This window comes from Eucalyptus grandis, chromosome 7 (genome assembly GCF_016545825.1).
Source record: "Eucalyptus grandis isolate ANBG69807.140 chromosome 7, ASM1654582v1, whole genome shotgun sequence".
NCBI lineage: Eukaryota > Viridiplantae > Streptophyta > Magnoliopsida > Myrtales > Myrtaceae > Eucalyptus > Eucalyptus grandis.
Genome location: NC_052618.1, coordinates 49,169,584 through 49,187,049, shown reverse-complemented (window position 1 = coordinate 49,187,049; position 17,466 = coordinate 49,169,584). Strand labels below are relative to the sequence as shown.

Below are 17,466 nucleotides of genomic sequence, written 5' to 3'. Positions count from 1 at the left end.
CTAAGTACAGGAATTTTGCAACATAGTCCATTTTATTTTCATTTGTCTCCCCTCTGTTTTTGGTTTTTTGAGACTTCGTAAAATCTCTCCTCATATTGGTCTTTTGGAAATTCTAAGGTACATTATAGTATCGATTGATTATCATGATTTGCAATGATGTTGGAAATCAATCGTACAACATGTTATGATTTCGTCAAACTTAATAATAATGGCATGTGATAATATTGTACGTTATATCTAAGATACGATGGTAGTACTCCTTTTTAAGGAAAAAGAAAGGAAAAAAAATAAAAAAAATAAAGGATAAGATTTGAGCATAAATTATAGTCACAAATTACTAACGAGACTATATATATTTACAATGGCAACAAGAATGTAGTACGTTATATTTGATACATGGCAAAATTGACTATTATTGATCACTCTCTTTCAAAAAAAAAGAAGAATAAAGATAAGATGTGAGCATGAAATATAGTCACAAAATCGAGAATGAGGGGATGAATATATTTACAGAGTTTTTATTGGATTTCAAGTTGAGCCCGAATTAAACAACTAAACGAGGTTCTTAAGTTCGAATGGATTGAGGAATGTTGCACTAGACATTAGGGGTGAGTGCATGGTTCACATTGGGACCGGTCCACCCCTTAACCATAGGACTAACCTACAAAATGTCGATTCTTAATTTTTTGGACCGAGAACCAATCTTATTGAGCTTGAGACTAAGGATTGAACCGACCCAATGGGTTCAGTCCGGTTCCATGATCAACCGAAAATCAATCAATAATTTTTTATTTCATTTTTTGTACTTTTTAAAAAAGTTGTTGATGATCAGATTAACCCAATGGGTTCGATCTAGTTTCAAGGTCAACCTAGGACCAACTAATAATTTTTTATTTCATTATTTGTACTTCTTAAAATGGTAACCGGAGATCGTACCGACTTAATGAGTTCGATGATGAGTAAGGTTATCTAAAAAAGGCAAGTGATGAGGGTCAAGTGGGGTGAGCATTGAATATAATGAGCATCGAATGTCGAGCGAGGAGCAACAAGCCAAGCGAGTATCGAGCGGCAAGCGACACGGGTGACCTAAAATAAGCAAGGCGAGTGTAGAGTGGCGAAGTGGAAAAATTGTTTCTTTCCATTTTTGAAAATCGAAAATTAAGAGAACAAATAAGACAGAAGAAAACGAATATTAGAGAATGATGCCATAATGTGCCTTTTTGGACGTCGTGAGGACTCCTAACAAAAATATTTTTCTCATTCGAAAATTATGACTATTGACTCTATAAAAAACATTAAAAACCTAAGTTCTTAAATAATAATGTAAAATTACTTGAACTCCTCACTAAAGAACTGTTTAATATTATTGACGCCGTTTATTTTAAGATTTCTCTATATAAAAAAATTATATATATATATAAATAAATATAAATATATAGTTAGGGTTGCTTCGGGTTGGATCGATCCGCACAGAGTCTTGGTCAGAATTCCAAGACCAAGAACCGACTCAATCTCTTTGGGAACCGGATCGGGATCAACAGAATTGGGCCGGTCCAAAATCGGTCCAAAGTTGACCCTAGACCGTTGCTCACCCCTACCGGACATTGGTTGACGGGTCCAAGTACCACCCATTCTCACCGGAATTCTTGTGCTCTTAAAATACCAAATTGACAAAACTTAGGAATACTTAAATAATCTTCATCTATTGAACTAAACAATTCAGCCACCTTCTAATTTATGACTCAATTTGAAATTTAATATAAGGGCCAAGTAATTTCATCTGAAGCTCAATTTCCATTTTAATGTCCATTTATAATTTTGAAATAGTTTAGAATGTTTCATCCATTTTACCCATCGAAAATACTTATTGCGGAAATTATAAAGATGCAATCTTTACAAATGGTCGTATCTTGTGTAGGAGCACAAATTATCTACCATCATCTTGTGAACTCAAAACGAGTCGATCTGTGCTGATGCCTGGACCAAACCAAAAATCGATTCAACATCAATCCTAACGAAACAGAGCAAGAACAAAGCTTTCACCTCCTATGCTGCATCCTGGAACAGAGTGAGCTAGCTCTCTCCCTCTCTCTCTCTCTCCTGTGTTGTAGTTGGTGCCTCCCGCAGGTCTGGAATTCCCACCGCGTGTTTGACGAAATGCCTCAATGAGCCTTCCGGGTGCTTTTCCCTTTTGGGTTTCGCGCTAAGCGGTCGTTTTTGTGTATTGCAGGATAGCCGTGCTAGTCCGTTGCTGGCGTCAATATAGAACCTTGTCCGAAGATGGTAGTGCTCGTGCTCCGGTTCTAGCTTACCGATGCTACCGCCTCTGAGCCTGCGCTGTTCAACTGCCAAAAGGTTCTCCGGGTCACTCGCTAATGGAGCGACGTTCAGAGCACGTCCTTTCCCGGAGGTCTCTGGATGTATACCAAGGAGATGGGCTCACAATGGCAAGAACAGGGACCTGAGCAAAATATCGGCTTTCGGTGAGTTCACTGGTCTGCTGTCATTTTGTGCATGGACTCGGGGTTTGTGACTAATTGTTTTCTCACTGGAAATTGAAATATCAGGGAGAGATATGGAGGGGAGTATATACACTTTTCTAACTATAGACCGCTGGGAATCGTTGAACTACATGGGATATAGGGTGGCTGCGCTGAGACCGGTTCATGGGAGGCTGGCTCTGAGGTTCCTCAACTGGGTCATGAAACAACCTGGCCTCAAGTTTGGCCACCTCACTCATATTTTGTCTGTAACGGCTCATATACTTGTCAGAGCTAGGATGCATGACTCTGCAAAATCGATTTTGAGACAGTTAATGCAGATGGGTCAGGGTCCACGCTCGGTATTTATTACCTTAATGGACACGTATCCTCTTTGTAACTCTAATCCTTCAGTTTTTGACATTCTCATGAGGGTTTATCTTGGAGAGGGAAAGATTGGAGATGCTCTGCAGATCTTCTATTTGATTATTTGTAGGGGATTTAAGCCTTCAGTTGGTACTTGCAATAAGGTCTTGGCTGCAATGGCAAAGGACCAAGCAGCTGGTTCAGTATGGTCATTCTTCAGTGATATGCTTGAGAATGGAATTCGTCCTGATGTTGCAACTTTCAATATCTTGATCAATGAGCTGTGTGCAGAGGGCAAGCTAAAGAAAGCCGGTTTGCTATTGAGAAAGATGGAAGAAAGTGGTTGTCACCCTACCATTGTTACTTACAACACTCTCCTCAATTGGTATTGCAAAAAGGGAATGCATAGAATGGCTCTTCAGCTTATTGAATATATGGATGGCAAGGGTATTAAAGCAGATGTCTTCACATTTAACATACTTATCGATGGTTTGTGTAGGAAAAATATGAGTTCAAAGGGCTATTTACTATTGAAAAAGATGAGGAAGATGTTGATAGACCCTAATGCTGTCACTTACAATACTCTTATCCATGGGTTTGTCAGGGAGGGGAAGACCGCAATTGCTACTCGTATTCTGGATGAAATGTCCAGTTCTAATCTTTCTCCTAATTGTATTACTTACACTGCTTTGATTGATGGGCTTTGCCAAGAAGAAAAATTTCAAGAAGCAATGAATGTTCTGATGAAGATGGAAAAAGAAGGGTTGACACCTAATGAAACTTGTTATGGGGCTCTTTTGAATGGTTTATCCAAGCACACACAATTCAGTATGGCAAAGAGTTGTCTTGGTCAGATGAGAAGGAATGGTATTATTGTTGATCAGATTCCATATACTATGTTGATTGATGGATTTTGCAGGAAAGGATTGCTTGCTGAAGCTATTGAATTGTTTGAGGAGATGCTAAGAGATGGTTTAATCCCTGATTTACTTACGTATTCAGCGCTCGTGAGTGGATTATGCCGGGTTGGGAAAATAAAGATTGCAAAGGAGATCATCTCTAAGATGTATAGATCAAAGATTCTACCAAATAGTGTCATTTTTCAAACACTTATACACTACTTTTGCAAACAAGGAAATGTCATCGAGGGATTGAGACTGTATGCAGTAATGAACTGTTGTGGCTACGAAGCAGACCATTTAACATGTGCTACCCTAATTGCTTCTCTTTGCAGAAGTGGAAAAATGGAAGAGGCAGAGTGCTTCATGCAGCATATGCGACACATCGGTCTAGATCCTGATTCTGTGTCTTTCGATTGTCTGATCAATGGACATGCAACAAAGGGTCATTGGATGAAAGCGTTTTCATTTTGTGATGAAATGATCAAATCAGGATATCCTCCGAGCCCTTTTACTTATGCAAGTCTCCTCAAAGGACTGTGCAAAGCAGGACATGCGGAAGAAGCGAAGAAACTTCTTATTAAAGTTGGACTTATACCATCTTCTGCAGATACTCTAGTCTACAACTCATTGATACAAGAGTTGTGTGAAGGTGGAAATCTTCAGGAAGCATTGGCTCTTTATCATGGAATGGTGAAGAATGGTGTGCTGCCTGACGATCACACATATTCAAGTCTTATTGCTGGTTTTTGCAGGAAGGGCAGGATAGTTGCTGCCATTATTCTACTTCAGTCAGCTGTTAGATTGGGAATTTCTCTCCCATACATGGTTTTGTATACGTGCCTGATTGATGCTCTTTTCAAGGAAGGGCAAGGAAAAATGGCTTCCTATTACTATGAAGAGATGTTAAAAAGTGGTTTCCACCTTGACACAATTGTTTTCAATGTAATGTTAGATGGATATTCAAGGATGGGAAAAATGGGGGAGGCAATTGATTGTGTTTCAATGATGAGGAGAAACAATCTATCTCCAAATTTGGCCACTTACAATATTCTCTTGCATGGGTACTCAAAGAAAAGGGAACTGGGGATGTGCCTTAGAATACACAAATTAATCACCAATAAAGGTTTTAAGCCTGACAAATGGACATGGCATTCTCTGATTCTTGGTCTTTGCAAGTCAGGTCTTCTGGAAATTGGAATTAAAGTTTTGAAAAAGATGATAGTCGAGGGCATCATACCTGATCGACTTACGTTCAATATGCTTATAAGCAAGTGCTGTGAACGTGGTCAGATGGGATTGGCACTTGATATGTTTGATGTGATGATTATTCTTGGGTATGATGACCTTGATACGTACCGATCCATTGTCAATGGTCTGCACAAGAAGTCAGATTTTAATGCTTCCTGCACTATGATGCATGAAATGCTGAAAAGGGGTATTTTCCTTCTTACAAGCAATATATACGTCTAGTTAGTGGCATGTGTAAAGCAGGGAATGTACGAGCAGCATTCAAGTTAAAGGATGAGATGAAGGAACTTGGTGTTGTTACTCCTGATGTTGCCGAAAGTGCAATAGTTAGAGGACTTGCGCGCTGTGGGAAGTTTGAGGAAGCAAAGCTAGTCCTTCATCACATGATTGGGATGCGTCTCATCCCTACTCCTGCTACCTTCACTACTCTGATGCATATGTCATGTGAAAATTTCGATATTGAAGGGGCCTTGAAGTTAAGGAGTATCATGGAACACTCTGGCATAAAGCTGGATGTTGTCACCTACAATGTTCTTATTAAAGGCCTCTGTGCTGGTGGTGATGTGATTTCTGCAGTCGAGTTATATGAGGAGATGAAAAATCAGGGTCTCCTACCAAACTGTACGACATACACTAGTCTAATAAATGCCATTTCTACCAAGGGTAGTGCAGTTAATGCTGAAACACTTTTGGTTGATTTAAAAACAAGGGGGTTTTCATCTTGGGACAGAAATGCTAACAATTGGCGAGAGGAATTGGTGACTGCCGTGAGAAAGATTAAATATATGAGTTGTCGAAGCAGGAAATGATACCTAATTGAAGATAATTTGACCTGATGTTGTTAACATGGGGCAAATTTATTTAAGCTGTTCTTGGGGAAGCATGGCTTCGTTGTAGAGTACAAGTAAGTTTCTTTTCCAGTTATGTAAGACATGTCTCATGTTTACTTCCTGCAGATGATGGCTTGAATCTTACTTGTTTGTTTATGCTTACTACCTCACTAACTTCAGAGAGAAGATTGTGCTCCAGCGGCTATCACAAAACGCCATTCAACTTGGCACGGCAGGTAGCTAATTTCATTTTTTTTATCTCGATATTTGGTTTCCCACCACACCAGGTTTCGACCATGTTTTTCTCAAATTCCGACTACTTAAATTTAGTATCTTGCACTCCTGTTCTCTTTGTGACAAGAAAATTATTGACCAGTGTTGATGGGATCACTGTTCTGGTGAATTGCATGTATGTTGAATGCAAATCTTGTCACTCTAATGCTGAAGATGCTAAGTATTTTCGTTTCAGCTTATGTCTTGCCATGACCATAGCCGATTTGATGAAGGAACTACATCAGATACATCTCTCTCTCCAATTTCTCTGTCTGGGAATTGTGGAACCCCTAGGGTACATATGACTGAGGATTCTGCATCTGCAGCCCATTCAATGACCAAATCACTCAAGTCACATCGATTCTTTCTCTTCACCTACTCTAGACAAATACAAAAGGAACAGCCTTGGAAAGTTGGCGACTTCAGTATGATATTCTTCGTTTCAAAGGTTGGTTGATATACAATTCTTTCAAGTATTTTTTAACATATAGTTGGTACAAGGACAGGAATCCAACAGTATATTGGTTTTGCAATTGCAGACCAGGCAAACATGTGTCACGTGCCAATGATGCTAGCACAAAGAATGAAGCTTCTACTTTGGGCGGTTGGAGTCTGGGTGACGCCAAGGAAGACTTTGAAGTGGATTATTGTTACGATGCCTTGACCAGAGAAATAACCTATGAGCATGTGGGACAGCGATTATGCATCCATGTGTCATTCATATAAATTCTTTCTCTTCTCCTACTCTAAACAAATATAGAAGGAACAGCCTCGGAGTTGTTGGCAACTTCAGTATGACATTATTCTTTTCCAAGGTTGGTTGATAAACGAGTCATTCAAGTAGTTTTTTACGTGTTGTTGGTTCAAGGACAGGGATCTAATGGGATATTGCTTTTGCAATTGCAGACGGACCAAACATGCATCGCATGCCAATGCTGTTAGCACAAAGAATGAAGCTTCTCCTTTGGGCAGTTGGAGTTAGGGCACCCCAGGCTGGACATTAAAGTTGGTTTTTCTTACGACACTTTGGCTGGAGCTATAGCCCATGAGCAGAGTGGATGGCGATTATGCATGCATGTGTGCAATTTTGTTCATCGGTGCACGTTCCATCGTCTTCTTCACTACTTGTGCTGACGGCAATGGGAGGGCACTCTGCAAGTGAGAGGAGCTGATTGTGTACAGGACTGGGGGAATGCTCGTGCAGCCAAGTTTTTCCATTGATAATGAGATCGCAGGGATTAAGCATTGCTTAATTCTTTGAAAGTGACAAAAACATGATCACCCCTTCGCTCCCTGATAAAGGCTCAAGTGTTTGCCTACTACAGTGTCATTTTTGTTGTTATCTTCCTCAATTGTTGACACACACAGTAAACAAGCTGTATGATTCCATAAATTGTTCTTCCAGCTATCATATCTTATAACTAAAATGGGTCACTCCATCATCCATTGTAATTCTTTTCAGTTGACGTAATTTTCCAGTGACATGCCAGACTATATTGTTTACTCAAAGTGGTGCTTCTCGCAAAAATCTACCGTCACGTTCTTTAAAGATGTAAAATACTCAATTACATTCTTGTGTAATGCTTTCATTCCGTGTCCGGAGCCCACAATGCTAGTATATATACATTTTCTGCAAAAGCACTATATATACTTGAACATGGGATACAAATTACTGTACACATGAGATCTTTGCAACCCCAGAGCGGAGGGGTTAGATTTACAAAATCCAATACTTAACTGAAGCTTCAGAACTCATTAGAAGAACATTGCCACTTTGTCCTTGAGACTGCTCTTCTTTTTCAATGGGGATGCAGCTTCTTCAGAAACAACGCTATGGCTTTGCTTCTTTTGATCCTGCATCAAAATCACTTCATCTGCAACTAATTGACTCATTTTCTCTTCCTCTACGGGCTTCCTCAGCCAGGGACCCAGAAAGAGATCTAGCATATCCTGAGCAGGATCACCTGTTCTCTTGATACTAACAACAGTCTCTTCATCGGTGTGAACTCCAGTTGAATCGTTCTTAGTGTGCTTTGCATCATCGAGAATTTCATTATGAGTAGCACCGGCATCAAGAGAATATTGTTGAACATTGGCTCTCATTGGTGTCTCCAATCTTCCAACGTGTTGTCTTTGCTGCTCAACATCCTTATTTGATGCAATGATCTGCAAAAAGGCATCCACTCATTAACCTTCCAAATTTCATTCATTCAATTACATGATGTTTAGAATTCTTCTGTTTCTTATTGAATTGCAGTTTATGCTGTTGGAATGCAGTGAGAGAGGCTAAGATTCATGGGTCTTGCGAGGGTGATGAAGATGTTTTGGTGGACCCTAAAGATGAGGAGAACTACAACGAATTTAAATTTGAGTTTGTGCCCTCACTTGTTAAGGAGACATCACTTGAAAAGCCAACATTAAAAGGATTGCGAGAGGCCCAGGACCCATGGATAAAGACCCTAAAGAACTGACATTATTGAACTAACCGAAGATGCAGAGCTAATTAGGCACAACACTGAAGAAGCGTCTCATCTTCTGATATGCTCTCAATTTTTCTTTATGCATTCAGACATACAAAAAAGTATAGGTCCTTGAATGACTCCTTTGCAAGAAAATATGCTTGATTCTGCAGCCTATATTCTGCACATATGACAGTCTGGAATGCAATTCCTTGCAATAATAGAATGGAAAGAAGAAGCATGACCAATTCACTTGTTTAGCAACTTCCTACACTGTAAAATATCCTAGACCATGGGCAAAGAAGAGTAATCCTCGGGGAAGAAATGAAGAAAATTACCTCTTCAGCAATGCTCACGAGATCTTCAACACTAAGTTCAACATCGTCATCACTAGCAACAGTAGCATGTTCCTCATCACCTTCAGCAACAAGACTCTTTGTTTTCCTTCTTTTTTTAAAAACTGAATCTTGAGCTTTCCTCCTTCCCCTTCTGCGCTCCTTTTTATCCTCAACAATTTCATGTGTACTGACATCAGAACCGTCTTCTTGTTCGCTCGCCTTTCTTTTCCTTCTCTTCCTACCGCATTCCACAATACCAAATCCACTGACTTTCGAAGAATACTTTTCCTGAAGCGAGGATGCCCTTTTCGGCTGTGTTGTCAAACTCTTTGAATTAGTCCGTTGAGGTGAAACCCCTTCGTTTGTTTGATCAGTGCTACTGTCCCTACAACTAGACCCCCTTGCTTGATCCTTCGCAGGTGGCGCCACCATCCACCTCGGCAACCGCCTTGTAGTCCCTGCATTCGGAGCAGCTCCAGCCATCTTTACTCTTCACCGGGATAATTCTCACAAGACTCCTATCAAGAATAAAAGGACATCTCAAACTTATGCTTAACCCAATTTTGAACTATCTTTGAGCAAGAAAGACGCATTTCAGTTTAAAATGCCACGGCACAGCAACTAAAACCCTATGGAAAACCAGCAGTTGCGATGCAAAGTTGCAGGAAAGCGACATTTCCAGAAACCCGACAAATTTATTATTCACAGCAGCGAATTGGGCAGAATTAATTTCCAAAGCTGCCCAAAAATTCCGGTTAGAAAAGACAATGTGCCGCACCCTCTACAAGAGGAAGCGAGTTGGACTTGGTCGTCTCAAGTCACTAAAAAAACATCTCGAACACGCAGGCATCTGGGAGATATCTCCAAAGCAAATCTCAGACATTTTCTTGAAGCAATTCAAAGGATTTCATGGCTTCTTAGAAACTGCCCTCTGTTCACATAATCACGATGCAATCCGGAAATTGCTTTAGCTCTACCGCTATCCCGCGTGCATGTATCCGCCTGATCACGGCAAGTGAAGCTCACCGACGATACAGCTGATTGCCTTGAATTGAAACGAAAAGAGGAAGAAGAAAAGCAAAAGGACACGTTTTTCCCTTCGCGGCTAACCATAACACCGATCCCATCAACTCAAGAGATTCAAGAAATCAAAGAACGAATGGAATCAACATTATTTGAAGCCGAATGGAGAATTCGGACTCACCCAGCAATCGATCACCCGGAAACTGCAAGAGGGTCAACCATCGAATCGCCGAATCCAAAAAGGCTAAGGAGAGAGATTTAAACAGGGATGGACGAGCGCGCCGGTGACGAAGCGAGGGGTATCGGTAAACATGGGATTTTTCGAAAACAATCGCGTCATATTTCGGAATTGCCGAGGTTCGATTATACGAGGAAGAATTAACGAAGTATTATCTATTCTACATTTCCCTATTTTTAAGCGATGACAATTCTTTTTCAACTTTCTCAAAATATTGGTTATTTTACAAAGGTTAAATCAACGGCAAATCCTTAAAATGGTAACTCTATCATCTCTCTTGTATAATTTAATTATTGAAAAAAATTAATATTTTCTATTCTATGAAAAGCGTTAGCAGATGAAATTCAATCTTGGAATATTTTTCTTTCCTTGAACACGCATATATACATTCTCTTCATATCTTGTGGACAATTTCATTCTATTAATTGATAATTCAAATAGTTTGAAACAAATCAATTTCACAAAACTTTTCAAATGCCGATTTTTCACATACATGTTATGCATCTGCACATTTACTAGTAATACATAATATACACATATGCATAAATTAATTTGTTAGTTTAGCCAGAAAAGAAAGTTTTTATACTCCTTTACCAAAAAAAAAAAAAAAGTTTTTATACTCAAGACAACGGAGTTTATTCTCCCAAAACAACATAGGATCATAGAATGACCTGGAAACCAAGCAGTGCTGCTGAGGACCAAGTAAGGCAATGAACACTAGCTTTTATATGATATTCTATCTCCAAATTTCATTGCAAAACCTTAGGTGTGAGATTGCTCTTATAAATGTTGTCAGATCATCCTATGCCATAAAAAAGATTAAAATTTTGTTTGTATGATCTGCTTGTTAATATCAGTATTCAAAATCTTCCCAAGTCAACTATCATAGCACTGTCATCCTCCTTTCTATGTGTTTATCAATCTACTACTTGCAAAGATACGTTCCTGAAACTTTTTAGCTTGTAAAGTCATTTGATGATTAGCTTTCTGAATGTTGCATGCCTGGATTTCTGCTTGCGTTTTCACCATTTTTCCAGTTTGATTTTGTCATAACTCACTCATCAATATCATCCGTCGCACCAAATGCAACCTTGGATTTGCCAAGATTTTGCCGAGAATACATGTAGCTGGATGAAAAATTCTGTTTTTCAGCCATGTTACAAATCCTTACTGCAGATTCTAGTACCTGCTCCACACAAAGCAATTCCCGACTATAAATTGCAGAGAATTCAGAAGGTTCAAAAATAAGAGTTCAAAGACTGTCCTACCATTACATGTTTCCATCATGTCTGCCAGATGCTTCATGAGTAGATGAAAATTCTTCCTGTATTACACCATTTTTGGAAAAATCTCAGTCTCTAACATTTACCCTCTGGCATCTAATTTGACAGAATAAGAAAACAACATTCTTTTGTTTTTACATGACATAAACAAATCAAACGGAACCTTACCAAAAAAAAAAAAAAAAAACAAATCAAACGATCATAACCACTGATTACATCAAACATTCGATTCCACATCATCTTCCATCTCCCGCACTGACTGAAGAGGAACACTCCCAGGAAGAAAGCTGCTGTCTAAGAGGTTGTTCGTAAGTCCGTTCCCAAATAAGCACACCTGCGGTTGGATTTGGTTCAGGCGATTCCACTCGCTTTCGGAAAGTGACCAATTGAAAATGTCGATGTTCTTCCTTATCCGGTCGGCATTCAAGCTACAGGGCAGGACACTAGTTCCTCTTTGCAGTCCCCATCGCAAAATAACCTGAATCAGTAATTGGACCAAAGAATCGAGATTAGATAGCGATTCAGACGAAAGTAAATGGATTAAAACTTTTCACTTCATTTGTTGGGATGCAGTCAACATGGATCACAATCACTCTAGTATCTATTTAGAATGATACGGACAAGTAGAGAAAAATTTAAACAAGTATCTGCGGAGAATTTGAAGCAAGCGTTCATAAGCATACTGTGTCCACTACTTCGACAAAACTTCCACATCTTCTGCAACAACAGGGATTGTGACTAGCTAGCTACTTCATATATCTGAGCATCGCAAATGAACTATTAACTAAGTCATTTTGTGCTATCAATTCCATATTATTGAAAGGCAACAAGAAGCTACAAACGTAAGACAGGAAACTTTGGGAACTCCTTGAGGATTAATAATAGAACTGATATCACAAGTTTAGCATCTAACTCAGGCCAAGACCACGTGAACATTTTCCACACAAGAATAACTTAGCCAGGTCATGTCACTCTTATTTTAGAGAGGGACTTCTCATGAAAGTAAGGGTGACCATATATTGCAATTGGCCAGTTCCGCAAAATGTCCACAAGAAAATTTAAGCAAGTCAGTGACCACAGTATTGATGAAAGAAATTGCCCAACTCTAGCATTAAGTCTTTTAAGACCCTTTCAGAGAAGCAATGCACTAAAACGTCTCAATGAGGAATCATAACATAGGAAGTACTCAATCAATGGATATTTCTTGGCAACAATAATAGTATTCAACCAACTTCATAACAATTCCCCATAACAAATATGTTTTGAATTGGCTTCTAAACCACAAGCCATGGGTTACATATATAAGGTTGTAGGATGTTCCTCTAGTAAAAGGTAATGGAAAACATCTCTGGGGAGGCAGCACACAATATTCTTCTCTCTTATTGATGCTGCTTAATCAAAGATCACAATGTCAAATCATGTCTAAGTGTGGATTGAACTGATACAGCAATGACCTTAGCTTCCAATTAATCATCCACTTCAGAACTGCACTCAGGACTTTCATAGAAGAAAGGAATAAAGCGAGCAAAACATTTCCTTGATGGTCAAAGTAGATTCCTTTCACAACACCAAAAATGAGGCTTATTTTCAATCAATTAGCAAGAGAATGCCAACGAAATTGCAGAAACATAACATTAATCACACATCTAGATTCCATATTTAACATGGTCTGCCATCCATTTTTAAGTCAAGAGCCCCAAGGGGTGCTCGGGCTTTTTTTTTCTTACAAAGTGCTTCATCACAAAACCATGATAATTATCCATACTTCAGTCCATCCTGTCTCTCAGAAAACATTTAACTTTCCGCACTTAATGAATTGTTAGAATCTCAAACTTCATATGATATAATGCCCGACTTAATGTCCACAGGATTAAAATTTTTAGTTAAACAAACAACTAAGGAGGAGACAGGAGCCAAAATATTTTCAGGTTAGATCTGGGTAAAAAGGTTTGACCAAAATGATGAGGTTAAAGTAAGAAATAGTTGACAAGTATCTAAAGTAAGTTGAAGGTTACAGAAAGCTGCCCCCTGTGAAAAGGGAAGTAGACTCAGATTATGCATTGAGCAAATGGTTTACCTATAGCACAGCCAAGCTAACAGGATGATTTGCATGGTCTAATCATGGAATAAAAGTAAAGAACAAAGGAAGAGTACACAAGAAAAACCTGCTCAGGAGTCTTTTTGTGTCTATTTGCTATTTCTGCTACAACGGACAGCTTGAGCATAGGCCCATGCACCGACCTTGATCTCCTAAAACATATGCGGGGAGTTCCAGGTTCATCTTCCCCGCCCGATCCGCTATCTGATGGTGCAGGACTTGAACTGGGTACACCAAGAGGTGTGTGAGCAGATACATGGATGCCTTTTAACTGACAAAATTTTACAAGTTCATCTTGCCTCCAGAATGGATGCAGCTCCACCTAACAAAATGCAATCTTCCATCAGAACAAACTTCGTTACCAGGGCTACTATGACTGATGCATAGCCAAATAACATTCAATGTTTCAAATGAAAACAGAAAATACATATGATATTTATGTGTTAGACATGAGTAAAAACGAAAAACAAGGCATAGGTGGATAGACAACCACATCTTAGATACAGAATTTTGTTCAACCCTTATTTCTGCTTTTTCAATTGTTCCCAAGATATTATTCATAAAACTTCAGATTTGTCGGCAATGGTTTCTGGAATCAATTTTCAGTTTTGAAAAGCAGAAAGGGAGAACTTAATTTCGTTAGATTAAGAATTAATTCATCAAATTCAATACTGGAATTATTCTCCTGGGAAACATCAATTTAAACTTTTAGCTTTTGTGAACTCATTGATGCATTAAAGTCAGTAAAGCCTGCAGCAGAATGGTGTATGGAATTGAAAAACCATTCTAACTCATCAAGGGAATAAACAATTTTGTCACTTAAAATCCATTTTGAGACCACGATTTGAAACCACAACAGGTCAAACAGGTTTTTGCCCCAAATAAAGCCACAGGAGATCCTTAGAAAAATATTGAGAGAATGATGCCAGTCAACCGCACTGTTTTTGTTCACAGCCATAAATGCCTGCTAAATCATCTCTTTAAAAGATATACAGTTCTAACTCCATGCCAAGGGCCCCCCCTAGTTTGGTGGTTCTCCTAGGAACCTAGAATTGCATCATGGCCTCAGTGGAATTTGGGAGGCTTGAGGATACAGACAGCTGCGCCCTCTGTCCAGCCCCACTTATTAAACTCAAAAATAAGAACAATTTAGTGCCCCGTGGAAATGATATTCAGACATAAACTTGGCAATTAAATGTGCTAGAGGGAATAAACAATTGAAGAAGAGTATTGAGGACATTGAATCCAAAAGAAACTCCAGATATGAGGCCAGCAATCAGTAAGAAGCAGAGATCAGAGATTGCAGCGATCTTGACAACATTCTGAGGCTTCTGTAGGACAAGGATTGCCAGGATGCATACCATCAAACGGGCTACCAAACAGAGAGTTGCCAAATTGATGTCTGCAGTCTCATTTTAACTCATACAGAGCACCACTAGAAATAAAGAATATTCACCAAACTTGAAACCAGGCATGTTCTCATATGCTAAATATATCTACAGCTCTACGTCATTCAACTTGGTGCAGAATATGTACCCCCTACTCAAGTGCAGTTTTTGTACAAAACAATGATGAATTAATTTACTCAATATTCAAAATTTTGTGGAAGACTAAATGAGTACTTAGAGTGATAAGAGCTTGAAACAGTATATATATCATGCAAATGGACAACTTATAGCATGACGTGAAGAATAGAAATGCATTTGACTAATTCTTCCATCCTACCAACTGCCAAATAATGTCGTATGTCTATTTAGCTTCACTGGCTTTTAAGCCCACACTATCCATAAACCATTCCAATTGGTAGTATAATGTCTGTGACACCTTGATAATGATCATGGACCTTCTATGCCTTATAGTTCTGTTTTTGCGTGTCATCAGATGAATTTATTGATACCATGAAATCTTGGCGGACCGCATCACACCACAAGGAATTATTTTGCGAAGCAAGATCACCACAAAATAATGCACAATAAGTCTTCAAGAATATGAGATCAAGGAGGCCAACCTGATTGACTGCAGGAACAATTTTGGCAAACTTAAGCAGTTCTTTGATCTGTTGAACGTTGAAGTTGCTGACACCGATGGCCCTAACAAGACCTAACTCAACCAGACCTTCCATGGCTTTCCACGATTTCTTCAACCTACTGAGAAACTGCTTATGCTCACTTCCCAACTTCAGAGGCGGATCAGTTGCATCACCGAATGCTGAGTTATCTGGCCAGTGCATAAGGTATAGATCTAAGTACGAAACTCCTAAATTCTTGAGAGATACTCTAACATAATTCTCAATCTTATTGGTGGAATTCATGCTACAGTACAGCTTGGATGTCAAGAAAAGATCCTCTCTCTTCAGTGAAGAGCCTTTAAAAGCTTCAGCCAATGCATCTCCAACTTCGATCTCATTACCATAAAGATGAGCGCAATCGATGTGTCGGTACCCCACCGACAATGCCATCTTTACAGCTTCGACGCAAAGGTCACCGCCGCTCTGCCATGTACCCAACCCAATAGCCGGAATTCTCGCTCCAGTGTTCAACACAAACGAACACCCCATCAAATCGCTTCTCCCTTTCATACCTCAAAGCTTTCAGATGGGCAAACAAGAAAAGAGAATAAAATAAAATAAAAAGACAGATTCCGGAACTCTGAATATCCCCCCAGAACCAGATATATCGCATAGACCGACAAAATCAATACGGGCAAAGCAAGATCACGTATGAAACCCAAAGGGCGATTAGACAGAAGGCGAGATCTTTCCGTCGGTAACTCGCAACCGGAAAGAAGAGACAAAAGACCCAATTCAAGAGGAGACGAAGATGGACTGCTGGTCAGGGACAGGGAAGAATCCGCAGTGAAATGAATTTTCACCCACGAATGCGAACGAACCCACCACCCGTTTGACTATTTGACCGAAACAAGAACGGACGAGCGGGAGCCTCCTTTGACAGCAAGAACGCCCTCGATGCAGATTTCATATCGAGCACGGAAGAGTAAGACGAATCGGGTCTCCCTTGAAACTACCAAAAAAACAAGAACTTGCCAAGTCGCTTCCCGGTTTTATAATTTTATATGCGTACGTAAACGGGAAAATGCGACGTGACAGGACCCCGGGTCAACAAGAACGAAGAGGGGGGCGGAGCAGGAATCGACCCGAGACCATAAAAACGGAGACTGCCTAGCAGTAAAAAACCAAAGCCCCCCACCGTTTCCTTTCTTTCTTTCTATCTATCTATGTGAACAGAGGATCGAAGACGAAGAAGAAGAGGACAAAGGTGTCTTTTTTAATACGTTTTCACGTTTCGAGCGGGATCAAAAATCATGGGGAGGCCACGGAACGAGGCGGACGACAGAACCCGAAAGTTAAAAAAATCAATTCTCTGGTCAAGTCTCAGGCGCACCTAACGAGGGGAAAAAGACTGCGAAAAATCCACACCCACCACCTACCCAACTCGCAACAACGTTCATTGACGGTCGCTCTGTCTCTCTGTCTCTCTGTCTCTGTCTCTCTCTCTCTCTCCCTCTCTATCTCTATCTGAGGATGGGGATTGGAACGGTGGACCGGGCTGCCTCCTCCGGAGATGGACGACGAAGAAGACACGCAGTTGAAAAAAGATGATGATGGGAACGGCCAAAAACGGGAGGAGAAATAACGGGCGAAGGATAGGGACAGAGACTATATATTAATAAGACCAGCTCTGCTTTCGTCCTGTGTATTGACACTTTTTTTTTTCATTTATGTAATTAAGCCCTTCCTACTTTCACCAAAAATTTAAAATAATTCCGGATCCGGCTAAATCCAGCTAACCTGTTCGGGGCCCGACGCCCCGGTGACCACTCCCCCACCATCACCGGCCCTTCCTGGCAGTGGCGACGCCAAGGGCTTGTAGCCTTGGCTGAGTTTTCCTCTCTTTTTTCTTCTTTTTTT

The 17,466-nt window shown here is 39.9% G+C and overlaps 3 protein-coding genes and 1 long non-coding RNA gene across 5 annotated transcripts; 2 read left to right on the top strand and 2 right to left on the bottom strand.

The window, feature by feature from the left end:
- The first annotated feature begins 1,849 nt into the window (after window positions 1-1,849).
- On the top strand, window positions 1,850-6,065 carry LOC104453996 (pentatricopeptide repeat-containing protein At5g55840). Its single transcript, XM_010068674.3, is given in 5 exon segments — window positions 1,850-2,068; window positions 2,231-2,483; window positions 2,568-5,186; window positions 5,189-5,900; window positions 6,007-6,065. Coding segments are annotated over 3 exon segments (3,405 nt in total). The 5' UTR covers window positions 1,850-2,068; window positions 2,231-2,314; the 3' UTR covers window positions 5,806-5,900; window positions 6,007-6,065.
- Window positions 6,066-6,298: 233 nt separating this feature from the next.
- On the top strand, window positions 6,299-7,571 carry LOC120295748. The gene is made up of 3 exons (XR_005553101.1): window positions 6,299-6,547; window positions 6,639-6,914; window positions 7,006-7,571. It is a non-coding gene; the product is annotated as an uncharacterized LOC120295748 (long non-coding RNA).
- A 71-nt stretch (window positions 7,572-7,642) lies between these two features.
- LOC104453992 lies at window positions 7,643-10,302 on the bottom strand. Of its 2 annotated transcripts, none has more exons than XM_010068670.3 (3): window positions 10,101-10,302; window positions 8,897-9,411; window positions 7,643-8,265 (listed from the first exon to the last, which is right to left on the bottom strand). In XM_010068670.3, exons 2-3 carry the CDS (start codon window positions 9,377-9,379, stop codon window positions 7,855-7,857), a joined length of 894 nt encoding a protein of 297 aa, XP_010066972.2. In that variant the 5' UTR covers window positions 9,380-9,411; window positions 10,101-10,302; the 3' UTR covers window positions 7,643-7,854. The 2 variants fall into 2 exon arrangements, with proteins under 2 accessions (XP_010066972.2, XP_010066971.2); XM_010068669.3 differs by having other exon boundaries at window positions 8,897-9,414; window positions 10,101-10,301.
- A 1,059-nt stretch (window positions 10,303-11,361) lies between these two features.
- Window positions 11,362-17,170, bottom strand: LOC104453991 (NADPH-dependent aldo-keto reductase, chloroplastic). The gene is made up of 3 exons (XM_010068668.3): window positions 15,547-17,170; window positions 13,606-13,860; window positions 11,362-11,918 (listed from the first exon to the last, which is right to left on the bottom strand). The coding sequence occupies exons 1-3, from the start codon at window positions 16,114-16,116 to the stop codon at window positions 11,658-11,660; spliced, it is 1,086 nt and encodes a 361-aa protein (XP_010066970.1). The 5' UTR covers window positions 16,117-17,170; the 3' UTR covers window positions 11,362-11,657.
- Window positions 17,171-17,466: the final 296 nt, after the last annotated feature.

Excerpts from the sequence above, each read along its gene's own strand:
- LOC104453992 (XM_010068670.3), bottom strand. The coding sequence starts at position 9,379 with ATGGCTGGAGCTGCTCCGAATGCAGGGACTACAAGGCGGTTGCCGAGG. Across the intron at positions 8,266-8,896 it reads TCGTGAGCATTGCTGAAGAG|ATCATTGCATCAAATAAGGA; the intron begins GTAATTTTCTTC and ends GCCTTTTTGCAG.
- LOC104453991 (XM_010068668.3), bottom strand. The coding sequence starts at position 16,116 with ATGAAAGGGAGAAGCGATTTGATGGGGTGTTCGTTTGTGTTGAACACT. Across the intron at positions 13,861-15,546 it reads TTGTTCCTGCAGTCAATCAG|GTGGAGCTGCATCCATTCTG; the intron begins GTTGGCCTCCTT and ends GCATTTTGTTAG. Across the intron at positions 11,919-13,605 it reads ACAAAAAGACTCCTGAGCAG|GTTATTTTGCGATGGGGACT; the intron begins GTTTTTCTTGTG and ends TTACTGATTCAG.